General features: G+C 42.2%; 2 protein-coding genes across 2 annotated transcripts in view; both read right to left on the bottom strand.

Moving 5' to 3' along the window:
* c5 (complement component 5) overlaps positions 1 to 962 on the bottom strand; it is a 53668-nt gene extending 52706 nt beyond the window's left edge. The window contains exon 1 of the mRNA XM_083979801.1: positions 830 to 962. Coding sequence (XP_083835927.1) covers positions 830 to 897 — 68 coding nt within the window. The 5' untranslated portion in view covers positions 898 to 962. The remainder of the gene's footprint in view (positions 1 to 829) is intronic.
* Positions 963 to 6620: 5658 nt separating this feature from the next.
* On the bottom strand, positions 6621 to 15305 carry LOC310991359 (PR domain zinc finger protein 12-like; the record flags this gene model as incomplete). Its single annotated transcript, XM_083979042.1, has 6 exons — positions 6621 to 7135; positions 7680 to 7794; positions 9861 to 10016; positions 11804 to 11928; positions 12054 to 12119; positions 14954 to 15305. The coding sequence occupies 6 exons, from the start codon at positions 15303 to 15305 to the stop codon at positions 6621 to 6623; spliced, it is 1329 nt and encodes a 442-aa protein (XP_083835168.1).
* Positions 15306 to 17049: the final 1744 nt, after the last annotated feature.

Raw genomic sequence — 17049 nt, 5'->3', positions numbered from 1 at the left:
GTTGTTTTAGAGGGAAATTCATGCAAAACCACTGATGCACGTTGCCTTCAGGGACAGTTTTTCATCAAGCAGTCTCTGTATTTCCCTCTAAAACAACTCTGTCTGGTATGTATGAAGTGTTTTGTTGGTGAGGCACCATTTTGGGGATGAGATTAACTGTTTAGCTGAGATGCCTGATGGAAATGCTGGCTGTGTTAAGAGTTTTGAACAAGTGACTTCAGTTTCGACCACTGCTTGTTAGCAATCGAAAAAAAACTATGATGGTTGGTAACCAGGTGTGGACACGGCTTCACAATGACCAGCCCAGTTTCCTGTTGAGCCTCCATCCTGCTGCTGCACAAACCAACACCACCTGTCCTGAAGCAGCAGCTCCACACAAACCAACACAACTGTTGTGTTTGTTGACAATCATCAGTTCCCACCATGCATCACTGGGTTTAGTGTGTTTATGTAGTTAATGATGGATAATGCAGAAGTAAGTGATCCGGTGGTTTTGTCTAACTTCCTGTCAGCAGATGGAGTTAGCAGTCCCCGCCCTCGTCCCTACGTCACCACATTCACGCTCATCCCTTGGCTGCACACACAGAGAGGACCGCCCCTTTATGCCGTTCTCTCTCCTCATTGGATAAAGGTTGTAGGATACAAGGAAAGTTTTCTCCTGGGCTCAGAGCAGAGCAGAGTGACTGACAGACCCGTTTTTCAGACCAAACACTCTATAGAAGTGATTGCTGTCGGAAGATACAACTATTTAAGACTTATATTAACACAAACATTCACCTGACTTCTGCTTTAATGAGTTGATTAGTGAATGAAAACAAAGCTGACTTACGATCTGCGGTTAGCCTCCGACCTCCAGCTGAGACAACACACACACACGAGGAGGACCCACACCTTCATCCTGAAGGTGAGGACGAGACGCACTAAGAGCTGTGGAGGCGCAGGACACTGACTGACTGTCTGCTGGACTTTATTAGTTATTGATCAACTCAGCTGTTGACAAATACCTCCCTGTCATCACACAGGACGGGTAGGAACTATAGCTGTGTGTGTGTGTGTGTGTGTGTGTGTGTGTGTGTGTGTGTGTGTGTGTGTGTGTGTGTGTGTGTGTGTGTGTGTGTGTGTGTGTGTGTGTGTGTGTGTGTGTGTGTGTGTGTGTCACAAAGTCGAGTTTACTTAGTGTGGATTTTCTGATCTTACCCAACAGTGTTGACTCTGACTTTCCTGTAATCGGCTCGGCAGTCGTCCAATCAGGGCGCAGAGAGTCAGATCTGCTGTGGTTGCTGTTTTCTCTTTGCTCTGCAGTAGAAACTCATGAACATGTGTCAGGACGTTTATGGTTCAACACAGTAATAACCCAGCAGTGCACTGGTGTGTGTTGGCCACTAGAGGGAAGCACACACACACACAAACACACATATCTGTTTCAGTTTTTCTCAATTGCTAAAACACTAAACCCTATTGTCAGTTGTCTGAACCCACTGATTGAACCAGTCACTTTTCACCTGTTTAGACACAACTTGCCAACACATTTTTATTGTGATGCACCTGTTGCATAATGGTGAGGTGTCACCGGTTGAACACAACTCAATTGATCACACTTGTGTCCAATGATGTGAGGGAACATACAGTATATAATCCAGTTCAGGATGAAGTCCTGTGGCCTGACCCAGTACAGAGAAATGATGCTGTGGCTGAGTTCTGCACTTCTCATTTCTATATTTCCTACTTTATTTTTACGTAGGCGTACTGTATACAAATGCTAAATGCACAAGATTTCTGTTTTTTCTTTTACTATGTACAAGCATGTATGTATGTATGTAAGCACATTGAGTTTATGCTTGCCATATGAAATGTGCTATATAAATAAATTGACATTGACATTGACATACAAGTGCTACGTGTGAATGCACAGGTTTTTTTTGTTTTGCAACATGCATTTAGCCTACAGTGAACAATAAACATTTATTTCTTCAGCTTCATGTCCGGAGCATTGTGTTTTCTATTTGTCTATGTCGTGTTTAGTGACTGCTCAGTAGTGTTTTTAATTTTGATTTGACAACATAGTTCAGTTTTGGGCACCAGATTGAACTGTTTTGAGGTGAAAGTTTGGTTTTGCAAGAAGAGTCTGAGGTTTTGTGAATGTAGCTTGAAAACTGGGCTTTGTGTTCACAGTTTCTCCCACAGTTTCAGAGTGCATATTTTCACTTCACTCAGTTACCCCCCAGTCTATGAAGGTAGATTTGTGTCTTTATTATTCAATCAACAAAAAAGTTGCTTTAACTAAAAAATGTATTTTCAATCCAAAAAAAACTTCTCTCCAATCAAAACAAAAACATTTTGAATAAAAAAGTGTTTGCATGCCATAATGTATTTGAGACACAAAAAATGCATTTGAACACCATTTCTCTGATTGAAAAAGTTTTAAGTGAGTTATTATTCGATTGAAAATCCCCCAAAAATATCACTTCAATCAACAACAACAAAAAAGTGTCCAAATGAATTTTTTTGGGTCTCATTTTTATATTCATATTTATTTTATTTTATATGGCCCAAATACAAAAAAGATGACTTCAATCAAAAAAAAAATGTTATTTTAAATAATAACTCACTTCAATTAGAGAAAACAACCTTTTCAATCAAAGAAAAAAGTGTTCAAATGCAACTTTTTGGTTCTCAAATATTTTTTTATATGACATGACAGGTATATGGTAATAAAGTTTTACCAAGCTCATTGATAAACTAGTTCATCAATCCTCACTCCTTCGGCGTCTGCAGCGTCTTGTCGTCACGGCAACAACCGAGGGTGGTGAAGGATGTTAAATTCTGTCTCTGTCGGCCGACTGATTCTCTGTCGTTTTTATCAGTCCTTCGTTGACATTTCTTTTAACTTGTTCTTTTATCTGTTGGTTTAACAACTTGTCACTCAAGGATAAAGTAAGTAAGTAAGTAAGTTTAATTTATATAGCACTTTTCATAGATAAAATCACAAAGTGCTTTACAACAAGGGCAAAATGCAATAAAATACAGTACAGAGATCACAACAAAAAAATACATAACAGCACAATTTCAGGAAAACTTTACAGAGGCCCCACAACGTCAACATCAGTTGAAAGCCTGTCTGAAAAGATAGGTTTTAAGTTCTTTCTTAAAACCTTCAGTGGACTCTATACTGCGCAAGGTCGATGGTAGAGCGTTCCAAAGGCGAGGGGCACAGGCCTGGAAAGAGCAGTCACCTCGTGTTTTAAAACAGTGTTAACAGTGTTGTGAAAACTTGCTCAAAGATTATTGGACTTAAACAGAGAGAATTAGGTTTTCTATGAACAACAGGTAGTGGGGAAATCACATAGTATTTTGAACATCTCTGGACACATATAGATGTACTTTTCATGGTGGTATTTATTAGAATTCTTACTTTTAATGAGGTATTTATTCATATAGGTATATATTCAACTAGCAGACTTTGCACAAAGCTGCCAACTCTCTCTTTTCTTTGCTGGTTTCTCTGTTACGTTATGTGTTTGTGCTATGAGCATGTGGTGGCGCCCTTTAAGGGATTAATAAAGTAGTCTTGAGTCTTGAAGGTGAAGTAATACTTTATTCAGAGTATATAGGCTCAGATATAGAAGTCAACATAACATACTTGATATACTGATACACGTGTCAGATACATTTACATATACTGAGATAAAGTGACAGTGGAGTTAAACTCTGCCATAAAACACATCTCATGTTCATATTCACATTCTCTTCTTCCTCAGTTTGGAGCTTATTTACATCAGACAGCGGTGAGAGAGTCTCCACCACCGATCAATTCTTCATTTCTATTGATTATTGAATTCAAATTGAATATGAATGTAGTTTCTACACAGTCAGCCCTGGACGGAGCGGTGGCGTAGAAACACACACAGGCTCCGCCCACAGCCCAGGAACCACACATAAAGACCAGTGATAATATTCATGATAAAAGATAATATTCAAATTCAGGCTCCGCCCATTTTTAATAAGTAATGAGCTCCTTCATAGGACCCGGGGAGTTTCCAGTAGACTTCCTGTGATGTCACTGACCACAAGAGGCAAACAATCAATTATGCCCTAGTGTGAACATGGACTTGAGGATCCTGGATATGATCGGATTTTTGATTGATCCCGTTTTTGTGTTTGTTCAACACATCATGTAAACATCATATCCTGATTTCAGAAACCCAGATAGACCAGTATTTTGAGAAACCTGGTTTTGCTGTCTAGGGAAAGTGTCATATCAGCAAAACAAAGATGGCGGCGGCAAACCATTCCTAGCCTAGCCTACTTTTGGAGCGACAAAGAAACAGAGCTTTATTGTCTTTCAATAGGCTAATGAATTTTTAAATCTTAAAGTGGCAAAAGATGTCAAAACTTCTGCAGTTTGTGTTGTAAAAAGTAAACACCACAAGTGCATGAGCAAATAAGGTGCAACTGTCAGAAACCAGGACATATTTATCACATAAACAGGGATAGCCTATGAATAACTCGTTCTGTTAATGTAAACGTAGTCGATCCTGAATAAGATCATACCTGGGAAACTCAAGTCCATTTGAACGCACTGAATGATCAGCGCTCTGTTAGCCTGTTAGCAACCTGTTAGCCTGGTAGCGCTCTGTTAGCGGCATGTTAGCGCTCTGTTAGCCTGGTAGTGCTCTGTTAGCGGCATGTTAGCGTTCTGTTAGCCTGGTAGCTCTCTGTTAGCGGCATGTTAGCGCTCTGTTAGCCTGGTAGCGCTCTGTTAGCGGCATGTTAGCCTGGTAGTGCTCTGTTAGCGGCATGTTAGCGCTCTGTTAGCCTGGTAGTGCTCCGTTAGCGGCATGTTAGTGCTCTGTTAGCCTGGTAGTGCTCTGTTAGCGGCATGTTAGCGCTCTGTTAGCCTGGTAGTGCTCCGTTAGCGGCATGTTGGTGCTCTGTTAGCCTGGTAGTGCTCCGTTAGCGGCATGTTAGCGCTCTGTTAGCCTGGTAGCGCTCTGTTAGCGGCATGTTGGTGCTCCGTTAGCCTGGTAGTGCTCTGTTAGCGGCATGTTAGTGCTCTGTTAGCCTGGTAGTGCTCCGTTAGCGGCATGTTAGTGCTCTGTTAGCCTGGTAGTGCTCTGTTAGCGGCCTGTTACTGGCCTGTTGGTGCTCTGTTACCCTGTAGCGCTCTGTTAGCGGCATGTTAGCGCTCTGTTAGCCTGGTAGCGCTCTGTTAGCGGCATGTTGGTGCTCTGTTAGCCTGGTAGTGCTCTGTTAGCGGCATGTTAGTGCTCTGTTAGCCTGGTAGTGCTCCGTTAGCGGCATGTTAGTGCTCTGTTAGCCTGGTAGTGCTCTGTTAGCGGCCTGTTACTGGCCTGTTGGTGCTCTGTTATCCTGTAGCGCTCTGTTAGCGGCATGTTAGCGCTCTGTCAGCCTGTTAGCAGCAGCGGCAGCAGCAGGATGTTGCAGCAGAAACTCGGTGGGTTCCTCTGAAGGAGCGTCAGTGCTCAGTAGCGCCCCCTAGGTTTTACACACACACATTACGACCTGTAACAGAACCAATAGCATGCAAAGCAAAGCACGACATCATCATCATCATCAACTTTGTCGTCTCATAGACACATGATTTATAATGACACGAACAGCTGGAGTCACTAAAACTGTCCCATCATGCACCTGTGGTATGACTCCAACCAGTGTAACCTGTGTGTGCACATGCATTTATATATTTATATATATTTATATGTAGGCCTAAGTATATAGAAGCATATAGGTGACACGGCGGTGACGAGTGCTCGTTGGTGAGTTATATTTTTCTTTTCAGGCGTGTCTCTGTTGAGTCTCTTCCATGCTTTAGTGCAGATTCTTCAGTGTGTGTGTGTGTGTGTGTGTGTGTGTGTGTGTGTGTGTGTGTGTGTGTGCAAAAACTCAAAATCTTTCCAAGAATATTTGTCTTATTTCTTGTCAAAACTAATCTCTTTCCACTTAAAATAAGACTCATCACCTAAAAATTAACTTGTTTTTAGATCATTTTCACTTGTTTCAAACTCATTTTTATTTGAAATAAGTAGAAAAATCTGCCTGTGGAAGCAGTTAGTTTTTTGAGCTTGTAATATCTAAGAAAAACACTAATGTGGATGAATCTACGTTACCACTTGTTAATGGTCCATTTTAGATAAATCTATGGTTTTGTCTCTATGGTTATTTTGTTATTATTAGCGGTGGTGGAAATGCTGGGCGAGCCGACCAGCGTTTCTTTACTTTCGGTTTCGTGGCGAGTCATGAGAATAACGCCGCCGAATCTCCGTTTATGGTGGGAACTACGACGGTATGTGATCGTCTTCCAACCTCTGACTTTAATTCTTGATGAATGAAAACATGAGTCTGTCTTGCGCCGGTCAAAGAATTTCACGGTGCGGAGGCTCATAAATGTAGTGAGAAAACACTTTGCTTTTCCAAAACTCCTCATTGTCCCTTTAATTCAAGTAAAAATCTGCTTGAAAGAAGTAAAAAAAGTGCCTAAAAACAAGCTACTTTTTATGTGATGAGTCTTATTTTAAGTAGAATGAGATTTGTTTTGACTAGAAATAAGACAAGATTTTGAGTTTTTGCAGTGTGTGTGTGTGTGTGTGTGTTGTCCGCCCTCACAGCACCATGGTGGGGATGTGGTGGACCAGCGATGCGGGGTGAGGCACGGCCGTCAGCTGCGGCAGCGGGTGAGGAGGGGGCGAGTGCACGGCGCCGCCCCCGCCCCCCTGAAGCGCCGCCGCCGCCGCCGCCTCCACGCTGGGCCGGTGCCGCGCGCTCTTCTGGTGCGCGCGCAGCCCGGCCAGCTGCGAGTACGCCGACTGGCACACGTGACACTTGTAGGGGCGCTCGCCGGTGTGCAGCCGCACGTGGTTGCGCAGCGTGGACGACTGGCTGAAGCGGCGGTTGCAGAAGCGGCAGACGAAGGGCTTGTCCAGCGTGTGGATGCGCATGTGCGAGCGCAGGTTGGAGCGCGAGTTGAAGCCGCGGTGGCAGATGACGCAGCGCATGCGGCCCACGCTGGTGGAGCAGGCGGAGGAGGAGGAGGAGAGGGAGGAAGAGGAGGAGGAGGAAGAGGAGGAGAGGGAGGAAGAGGAGGAGGAGGAGGAGCCTTCGCAGGTGTGGAACTCATCTGTCGGGTGGAGAGGAGAACAGAACGTGTCAGACCGACAGTGAACTCACCACAGCATCAAATGTAGATTATAAACCCCCGAAAAATAAATAAATAAATAAATTCATTAATTAGAAATAACAATCAATTTGTGATTATTTTTTTGTGACGAAATTTAAAATCATCTGTCACCAGCTTTTATTTTGAAATACTTCTGTATTGTTTATTACAGCATTGTGACAGCGCTCTGTCCTTATCTCAATAATCAATTATCAATTAATTGATTAGTTAAATAAGTTATTCTGTGTCGTCTATATAAGAACTTGCATTTAACTATTAGAACAACCCTTTTGGACTATCAATAATCAATAATCAACTATCAATTAATTAATTAGTTAAATGTAAATTCTTATATAGAAGACATAGAAAAAGGTTGAGCAGAACTTTCTGCTCAACCTTTTTCTATGTCGTCTATATAAGAACGTATGTTTAACTATTAGAACACAGACATAATGAACCCCTTTGGACTATCAATAATCAATAATCAATATTCAATGTAGTTTACCGTTCTTGCTCTTCTTGCTCTGCTCTTCCTCTCCTCCAGGAATCCCCGGGATTCCCAGGAAGGTGTTTTGGGAGTTTCCGTACCAGACCAGCAGCTCCTGGTCCGGAGGGATGGTCTGAGGAGAGAGAGGAACAGTCGCTCGGTCAGTCTGCAGCCCATCGATCGATCACTCTGATTGATCCATCTATCGCTCTGATCGATCCATCTATCGCTCTGATCGATCCATCACTCTGATCGATCCATCTATCGCTCTGATCGATCCATCACTCTGATCGATCCATCTATCACTCTGATCGATCCATCACTCTGATTATGCACTTTCCACTTTAGCAAACAGCACTTTAACTAGCACTGTAGCTCTTTATAACTTCTCAGTAATCTCTTGGTACCTGCTCTTTCAACCCTACTACGTCCTACCTACTAACTATAGTCAGTTAACTGGTGTGTATGTTTGTCCTTCATATATGTTTTGTGTAAGATGTCAAGGTGTTTTGTTGTCCTAGTCCTGCCTCTTGTACTTTTTACTTTTTGTACTTTTCATCGTTATTGTTTTTTATGTCTAACAACCTGCCAATGGGACTGGGGATAGAAATGAGCCATTTGGCTACAATCCCACATAGTTACATGTCAATGTCCATCAATATGTAGCTACTGTTCCCATTAAAAAAATTTAAAAAAAAATCTGAATCTGAATCTGAATCTGAATCTGAATCTGATTGATGGATCAGTTCTGTATCGGAGCCTCGGCTGCTGTTTCTGCACCGTGGCCGTCACACCAGCAGAGGGCGCCACAGACCCCACTCCTTCTCCCTCTGGGTCAGTGAACGCCTCGTTGACCAGTTTGTCACCTCAACCTGACGCTCAGGAAATGTTCTCTACTACTCTATAATATATATTTAAAAACTGTATATTTAAAACCATATATTTAAAAAGTGTATAATTCAATATTGTAAGCTTAAGGATGTGCCCCTTGCCTTCAGGCTCGCCCCTCCTCACCTAATTGGACCTCACACCCATACACCTGTGAACCTATATATGGGCGTGAGTGTTCCTTTGTTCTGTTGGCACCTGATGAAGACCACACATGGTCGAAAACGTTTGTGCTGAATAAATCACTGTGACCCCCTGTAAGAGTGTGCGGGCAACCCTCTCTTTTTCTACGTTACTTTTTATTGCCCTGCACCTCAATAGCCTACAGCATGATGTGCGTATAAAAACCTCCTTTTTCTACTACTCTATAATAACCAGAGATGGACAGAGTACTCCACCCCAGTACTGGAGTAAGAGTAAAAATACTACTGGTCAAAATGTACTCCGTTACAAGTAAAAGTATCTCAGTCCACATGTTACTGCAGTAAGAGTAAAAAAGTACTTGCTTTTAAAGGTACTGTAAGTCAAAGTAAGAGTAAGAGTAAATGTCTTATTGTTCACATCAATGAATGACTCTAATAGTTTGTAAATGAATGTAAGGAGCTTTTAACTCTTGTTAGTGAGAATGAACTCTTTGAAAGCAGCTGCACTGATGTGCTGCTTTTAGGGGTTAGGGTTTCCTTCTTTGACAAACACAGCTTGTGCACTGCAAAAACTCAAAATCTTCCCAAGAATATTTGTCTCATTTCTAGTCAAAACTAATCTCTTTCCACTTAAAATGAGACTCATCACCTAAAAAACTTGTTTTTAGACACTTTTTAAATAAATAGACAAATCTGCCAGTGAAAGTAAGTTTTTTGTGCTTGTAATAAGAAAGAAAAACTTGCTCCACTATCAGATTTTTTCTACTTATTCCAAGTGAAAATCTGCTTGAAAGAAGTAAAAAGTGTCTAAAAACAAGCTACTTTTAATATGATGAGTCAGATTTTAAGTAGAATGAGATTTGTTTTGACTAGAAATGACATTTTGACTAGAAATAAGACAAATATTCTTGCTAAGATACTTGAGTTTTTGCAGTGTAATGCTGCATTAGCATCAAAACAAAGAAGGCTAAATAAAAAACGATAATACATACGTAGTCTAAGAAAAAAAAAGGAAAAGTTAGGGGGAGGGGCCCACTTTAGTATTCTTTAAGGGGGCCCAGAATTCCTAGCAACGGCCCTGTCCGTTACTGTCCACCACTGCTAATAATCAACATGGGTATTAGCTTCTGTCTGTAGTCATTACTAGAGCGGTGATGCGTTCACTGACCTCCACGGCCTTGTAGAAGATGCTGCTGCCGATCTGGACCACCTCCAGGTTCTGCTCCTGCTCGTTCCGGGCGCATTTGATGTAGGTCATCCAGCTCCTCTGGTCCTCCTGGCTGGCGTCGATGAAGTACCGCACGCTGCCGTCCTCGTTGAACACCTGAACACACACAAACACACACACACATCAATGTACCTTTTCCTGTGTGACCTGTTGTTGAGTCACAGCTCACCACTGGTTTTCTGTTCTGTCCTTTAGCATCTGTTAAAATTCAAATTTTATCTCATCATTATCTCCTCCCCCTCATGTGGACTAAGGGCTGGGAGAAGTTTCAGAGTCCTCCGTGGCTTCTCTGAGTTACAGCGGGGCTCCGTGCAGCACTGCACACTGCAAAAACTCAAAATCTTTCCAAGAATATTTGTCTTATTTCTTGTCAAAATGTCTCATTTCTAGTCAAAACTAAACTCTTTTAACTTGTTTTTAGATCATTTTCATTTGTTTCAAACTAATTTTCACTTGAAATAAGTAGAAAAATCTGCCAGTGAAAGCAAGTTTTTTGTGTTTGTAATAAGAAAGAAAAACTTGCTCCACTGTCAGATTTTTCTACTTATTTCAAGTGGAAATATGTTTGAAAGAAGTAAAAAGTGTCTAAAAACAAGCTGCTTTTTAATGTGATGAGTCTTATTTTAAGTGGAAAGAGATTAGTTTTGACAAGAAATAAGACAAATATTCTTGGAAAAATTTTGGGTTTTTGCAGTGTATGTCCATATGACGGTTGAGAACGGAGCTCACTTTTCTTCGTCAAAAAAGACACACCAAAAAACATCCAAATACCTCCATGCTGCTTGCCTGTAATGTCCCTCTTGTATTGAAGCCCCGACATGAGAAATTGTTCCGAAAAAAATTAAATAAGTCTATATTTTAAGCTTGTTTGTAGCAGAAGCTCCCAGTGTTGCTCTCAAATCACGCGAGATTTGCACTGACACAGGAAGAGCAGTGAACTGAGACACTGGGAGCTTCCACTACAAACAAGCTTAAAGCAGATATCAGTGGAATGTTTTTGTTAATATAAGTCCTAAATAGTCCTATTTTCCGTCAGCAATCACTTACATGAAGTATTTCAGCCTAAACACGAGTCTCTCCGTCACTCTGCTCTGCTGTAACCCGAGGAGAAAATTTTCCTTGTGGGATACAAGTGTTATCCAATGAGGAGAGAGAACGGCATGAAGGGCTGTGTGTGCAGCCAAGGGATGCGCGTGAATGTGGTGACGTAGCACGAGGACCAATTGATGCCTGACAAGGGCGGGGGCTGCTAACTCATGGTGCGTTCAAAGAAACTCGTACTTTGTGTTTTTCCTTCCTGTGAAGTCATACCAGTTCGATCTGGTACGAGTTCACGGGTCGGAAGTTACGAGTGGCCGTTATAGGGAACTTTCACAGACAACAGGATGGTAAAAACACGAGCTACGGGTTACCTGGAACGCTACCAAGTCGTAGTTGTGACTTGAAGCTGTAACTTACGGTTTCAAAAGCCTGCCTTGAACGCAGCATTAGCCGAAACGGCCGTGAAGCTGATATCTGCTTTAAAATATAGACTTATTTAATTTTTTTCGGGACAATTTCACATGTTGGGGCTTCAATACAAGACGGACATTACATACGAGCAGCATGGAGGTATCTGGATGTTTTTTGGTGTGTCTTTTTGTTACGAAGACAGTTGGTATCCATTTGCAACCGTTATATGGACATGCACTGCTACGCCGAGACCCCCTGTAACTCAGAGAAGCCACGGAGGACTCTGAAACTTCTCCCAGCCCTTAGTCCACATGAGGGGGAGGAGATAATGAGAAATGAAATTTGAATTTTGGGTGAACTCTCAATTTGACTAAATGTTGAACTGTCCCTTTAACGTGGCCTACAGCTAGTAACTATCTAGTGTGCGTTACCTCCCACATGAGGTTGTTGTTCTTGTAGAGGTCGATGTGTTCGGGGGAGATGAGGCGACCGGTGAACGGGCCCATCTCTGTCCCGGCTTTGATCCACGTCTTGGAGAAGATCCCCAGACCCTCGCCTGCAGCAGCAACACAACAACAACAACACAACAACAACAACAGCTTAGACACAGCCACAACAACATGGTAACACAACAACAACACAACAACAACACACACAGGTGAACAGGAAGGAGGTTGTTACCTGGGACGGAGCTCTGAGCGATGATCACCTCACTGGGAAGAACCAGACTGGACAACTTCTGCACCTCTGGACACACACACACACACACACACACACACACACACACACACACACACACATTTATTAGTTAGTATTTTAGTATAAGTTAAAGTTTTTTTTTTTCAATTTGTTTGATTTTGCAGATTATTATTCTATTCTGTTTTATTTTATTTTACTTTATTTTATTTTAGCAGCGACAAGACAAGAAAGGACTCGCCACACTGTAGGAGCTCCCAGATACATAAATGTATTGGAGGACTATAAAAGGCAAGGCAAGGCCATTTTATTAGTATAGTCCGTTTTTACCACCAGTTTGTCTCAAAGGGCTTTACATCCCATCATAACAACATCCTCTGTCCTTAGACCCTCACATCCACTGAGGAGAAACTCCATGGAAAACCCTTTTAACAGGGAGAAATCAGAGTGGATAAAGTGGATAAACATTAAATTTATCAATGACAGTTTTGATAATTTGTTATTTATTAATTGAAAATGCCAACTATTTCCTGGTTATGTCGTCTCATCTCTCAAAAAGGACAAAGTTTCTAGCAGTGCGCTCTTCGTCAGGTGCTTTCAGGTGTTCATATCCACCCGTGGGCGTGGGTGAGTGAGACACCACCGGTCTGACAGTGAAAAGTGACGACATGGTCTAGATCAGTGGTTCTCAACTGGTGGGTCGGGACCCAAAAGTGGGTCTAGACCCGTTCTGGATGGGTCGCGGACAGCTGGTCAGAAAAGTAAATAATATTTAATGCACATCTGATGTTGGACATGTCTTTTATTTTGAAAAATAACTTATATTGAAAAGCACGAGACACGTGAACACATGCAGTTGTAATGCTCCTCCTCACTTTCTTATTATTGTGGCCTGAATGCAGTGAATATTGTTTTGTTTTGTGGGTCTTTATTTTGTGCAATTTGATATTTATTCACTTTTGTGAACATGCTCTGAATGCAGAGATGCATTAGAAGTCAAATATATCGTTTTGTGCAGTTTGATATTATTTTATTCACTTCCGTACATGCAGTTGTCATGGTAACTCCTCAGTTTCATTCATGTGCTCTGAAATGCACTTTGCTCAATAAAGAGCTAAATGAGTTTTTAAAGGCTTTAAAAAAAATTCTTGGTTTGAATTCTATAAAAGTGGGTCGCAACTTAATGACCATGAGAAAATGTGGAGCCCAGAGTGACACTAGTGGAGAACCGCTGGTCTAGAATCAACAATAAAAAATACAGTGTAAAGTTATAGCCTACACATAGACGCATGTCGGACATTTTTAAATGAAAATAAGCAAACACATGCAAAACAATATGAATCAGGAAGAAAAATAACTTAAATAAACAAAACAAAACACACTTCTTATCTATTCCCACAAAAAAGGAAAAGGAAGCGACACACACACACACACACACACACACACACACACACACACACACACACACACACACACACACACACACACACACACACACACAATAAAAAGTTCATGAATTTTCCCACAATCGGTGAACGCAACATGAATCCTGGCAGCGTGAAGCTGGAGGTTAAACGGTGGTTTTTCTCCTTCAACACACACACACACACACACACACACACACACACACACACACACACACACACACACACACACACACACACACACACACACACACACACACACACACACACACACACCGCGGGCCACTGAGCCGCCGCCAAAGGAGGAAATCTTGGATTCATTCTTTCTCTTTCATCATTTCCCAAAAGATTTTATGTGCGATAAAAAAAAAAAAAAAAACATAAAATAAAAAAAGAGGAGAATTGGTTAAGATAAAAAATAAAATAAAAAGTAAATGAAATAAAAGTTAGTAGGCTAAATAAAGAGAGTGGATTAAAATGTCGGAGGAGAACAGATTCCTCCGCTCTCCTTTATGTCACGAGCTGTTTCACGCTCGCGCCGGGACCGTGAAACAGCTCGTGACATAAAGGAGCGGCGGATGAAAGAGGATTAACTCCTAAGAAAAGAAGAGAAAAGAAAAGAAAAGAAAACACTCGGGACAAACGTGATGAGTCGATCCCGGTAAATTGTCCCGAACGAATTTTACCGAAAAGAGAAACGAACGTAACGAGAGAAAGAAGATAGGAATTAAAAACCTGCGTGTGTGTGTGTGTGTGTGTGTGTGTGTGTGTGTGTGTGTGTGTGTGTGTGTGTGTGTGTTCAACCGCGCGGGAACTTAATGAAATTATTCAATAATTTCTGATCAATTTAGACCAATTAATAACCGAGCAACAGCTGCTGAATGAATGAAATCATCAGTTCATTTTGAGACTTTTGAGTTTCGATGTAACTGCAGTTCAGTCTGATTGATTAAAGGGAAACTATGAATTGATTATTTAATTATCGATCATCTAAATGAGGCGTGTTTAGCGCAGGTCAGATGTTAATAATAATAATAGCCTAATAATAATAATTATTATTATTAATCTTTATTGCAGACACAACACGCGGTCCATATCATCAATTAAAACACCTGTTGCTTCTTCTTTTTCCCTTAATTTTCATTCATTAATCCGTTAAAAATGGTTCAACATATTTTTTCTTTTTTTTTAATTGAATACGCATCATTTATCTTTAAAAAAAAAATAAATAAACAAACTGCAGAGTCTTAATTAATAAACTCAAATCAAAGAAGCGATATTAAACGATATTAAACGAAAAAGTGAAAAACAATAAACAAATAATGAATTAAAATAATGAAAAATTTCTGTCAATAAAAAAATAAAAATAATAAAAGACTTTTTTTTTTTAAAAAGGAAAGGAAAGTAAAAAGTAAATGTGACGTCATGTGCAGTAAAGTGACAGGTGTCGTCATCACTCACCTCCGGAGAAGGACTGCGCGAGCACCTCGGCGGTGAAGGCGGTCTTGGGGCTCGCGCTCGGGGGGCCGGTGCGGTGGTGGTGGTCCTCGTGCTGATGGTGCGCGTGCTGCTGCAGGTGGTGGTGGTGGTGCGCGTGCTGCTGCTGCTGCTGCTGCGTGGTGTCGCCCTGCTGCAGCACGTGCCTCCAGCGGCCGTACAGGAAGCTGTGCAGGATGTCCGAGGTGATGATGTCCGCGAGGCACAGCGACGAGGAGGGCGCGAGGCACAGCGAGGAGGAGGAGGAGCGCGCGAGCGGCTTCAGGCCCAGAGAGGAGCCCGAGCCCGAGCCGGGACCGGGCAGCACGGAGCCCATGGCCGCGAGGGGGGGGGGGGGAGGAGACCCCTCTAACTCCGCTTTTTGTCTTTAAATACAATTTAAATAAAGTTCAACGAGCGCTGAATTCTTCCTCTTTTTCTTCTTGCGGTTGCTCCGAGATGAAATGAAAGGTAAAGAATTGTCAAAAACAGAAATTAATAATAATAATAATAATAATAATAATAATAATAATGATGATGAGGATGGCGAGTCCACCTCTTCCTCTTCCTCTTCTCCTTCTTTTTGTCAATTTAAATAAAGTTCAACGAGCGCTGAATTCCTCTCCTTTTTCTTCTTCTTCTTGCCGTCGCTCCGTTAATTACAGAGATGAAAGTTGAGATAAAAAATGAAAAGTAAAAGATTTGTTAAAAACAGAGATGAACAATAATAATCATGAGGAGGAGAAGTCCACCTCTTCCTCCTCTTTTTCCTTTTGTCTTTAAATTAAATTCAAATATTAAAGTTCAACGAGCGCTGAATTCTTCTCCTTCTCCTTCTTCTTGCGGCTCCTCCGAGATGAAAGTTGAGATAAAATGAAAGTAAAAAAATGTCAAAAACAGAAATGAACAATAATAATAATGATGAGGAGGAGAAGTCCACCTCTTCCTCTTCTTTTTCTCCCTCTTGTCTTTAAATTAAATTCAAATATTAAAGTTCAACGAGCGGCTGAATTCTTCTCCTCCTTCCTCTTCCTGCGGTTGCTCCGTTAATCACAGAGATGAAGTTGAGATAAAATGAAAAGTGAAGATTTGTTAAAAACAGAAACGAAGCTGCTGCTGCTCGGTGTGTGTGAGTGTGTGTGTGTGTGTGTCGGTGTGTGTGAGAGAGGAAGAGAGAGTGAGTGTGTGAGGGTGTGTGGGTCTATATAGCTGCACCCGCTCTGTAATGAGATGTTATCACCTCCTCCACCGAGAGAGAGAGAGAGTGTGTGTGTGTGTGTGTGTGTGTGTGTGTGTGTGTGTGTGTGTGTGTGTGTGTGTGTGTGTGTGTGTGTGTGTGTGTGTGTGTGTGTGTGTGTGTGTCCTCCACGCGCTGTTGGCGCCGTTTACAGCTCCGTCTCGTGACACCGTAGAGACTCAATTAGACTTAATGAAGCAGCGACAATAAAGAGACCAGAGCTCAGACCGGTACAGACCTGAACCAGGACCAGGACCAGGACCAGGACCAGGACCAGGACCAGGACCAGAACCAGGACCAGGACCAGGACCAGAGGATCCACCTAGTCAGACAGGTTAGTTATCATCATCATCATCATCAATACCTCTGATGGATTGATGATGACTTGAGCAACAAACACACAAACGTTGCGTTCACTGTCCGAGGAAAGTGTGGGAAACCAGAAGCTGCTGCTGAGTCATGCACCATGTCACCACTGGTTCTGGTCCTGGTCCTGGTCCTGGTCCTGGTCCTGGTCCTGGTCCTGGTCCTGGTCTCTAGTCCTGGTCCTGGTCCTGGTCCTGGTCCTGGTCCTGGTCCTGATCCTGGTCTCTAGTCCTGGTCTCTAGTCCTGGTCCTGGTTCTGGTCCTGGTCCTGGATCACCTGTCTGTCCCATGAGGAAGACGTTTCTTTTGATCCTGAAAGCAGCACAAACAAGAATCAGTGGAGCTGCTGTCGTCTGATTGGACGAGGAGGAGAAGGACACCTGAGGGTCTGGCTCCGCCCACCCGGTAGCCTACAGCTGTGACCTGACAACCGGGAAGATTTATGCCCAATTCCAATTCTAGTTTTCATCCCTAGCCC

Source organism: Trachurus trachurus, assembly GCF_905171665.1.
Source record: "Trachurus trachurus genome assembly, chromosome: 9".
NCBI classification, from domain to species: domain Eukaryota; kingdom Metazoa; phylum Chordata; class Actinopteri; order Carangiformes; family Carangidae; genus Trachurus; species Trachurus trachurus.
The sequence above is the reverse complement of the archived record's forward strand: the minus strand, read 5'-3'. Positions and strand labels throughout refer to the sequence as shown.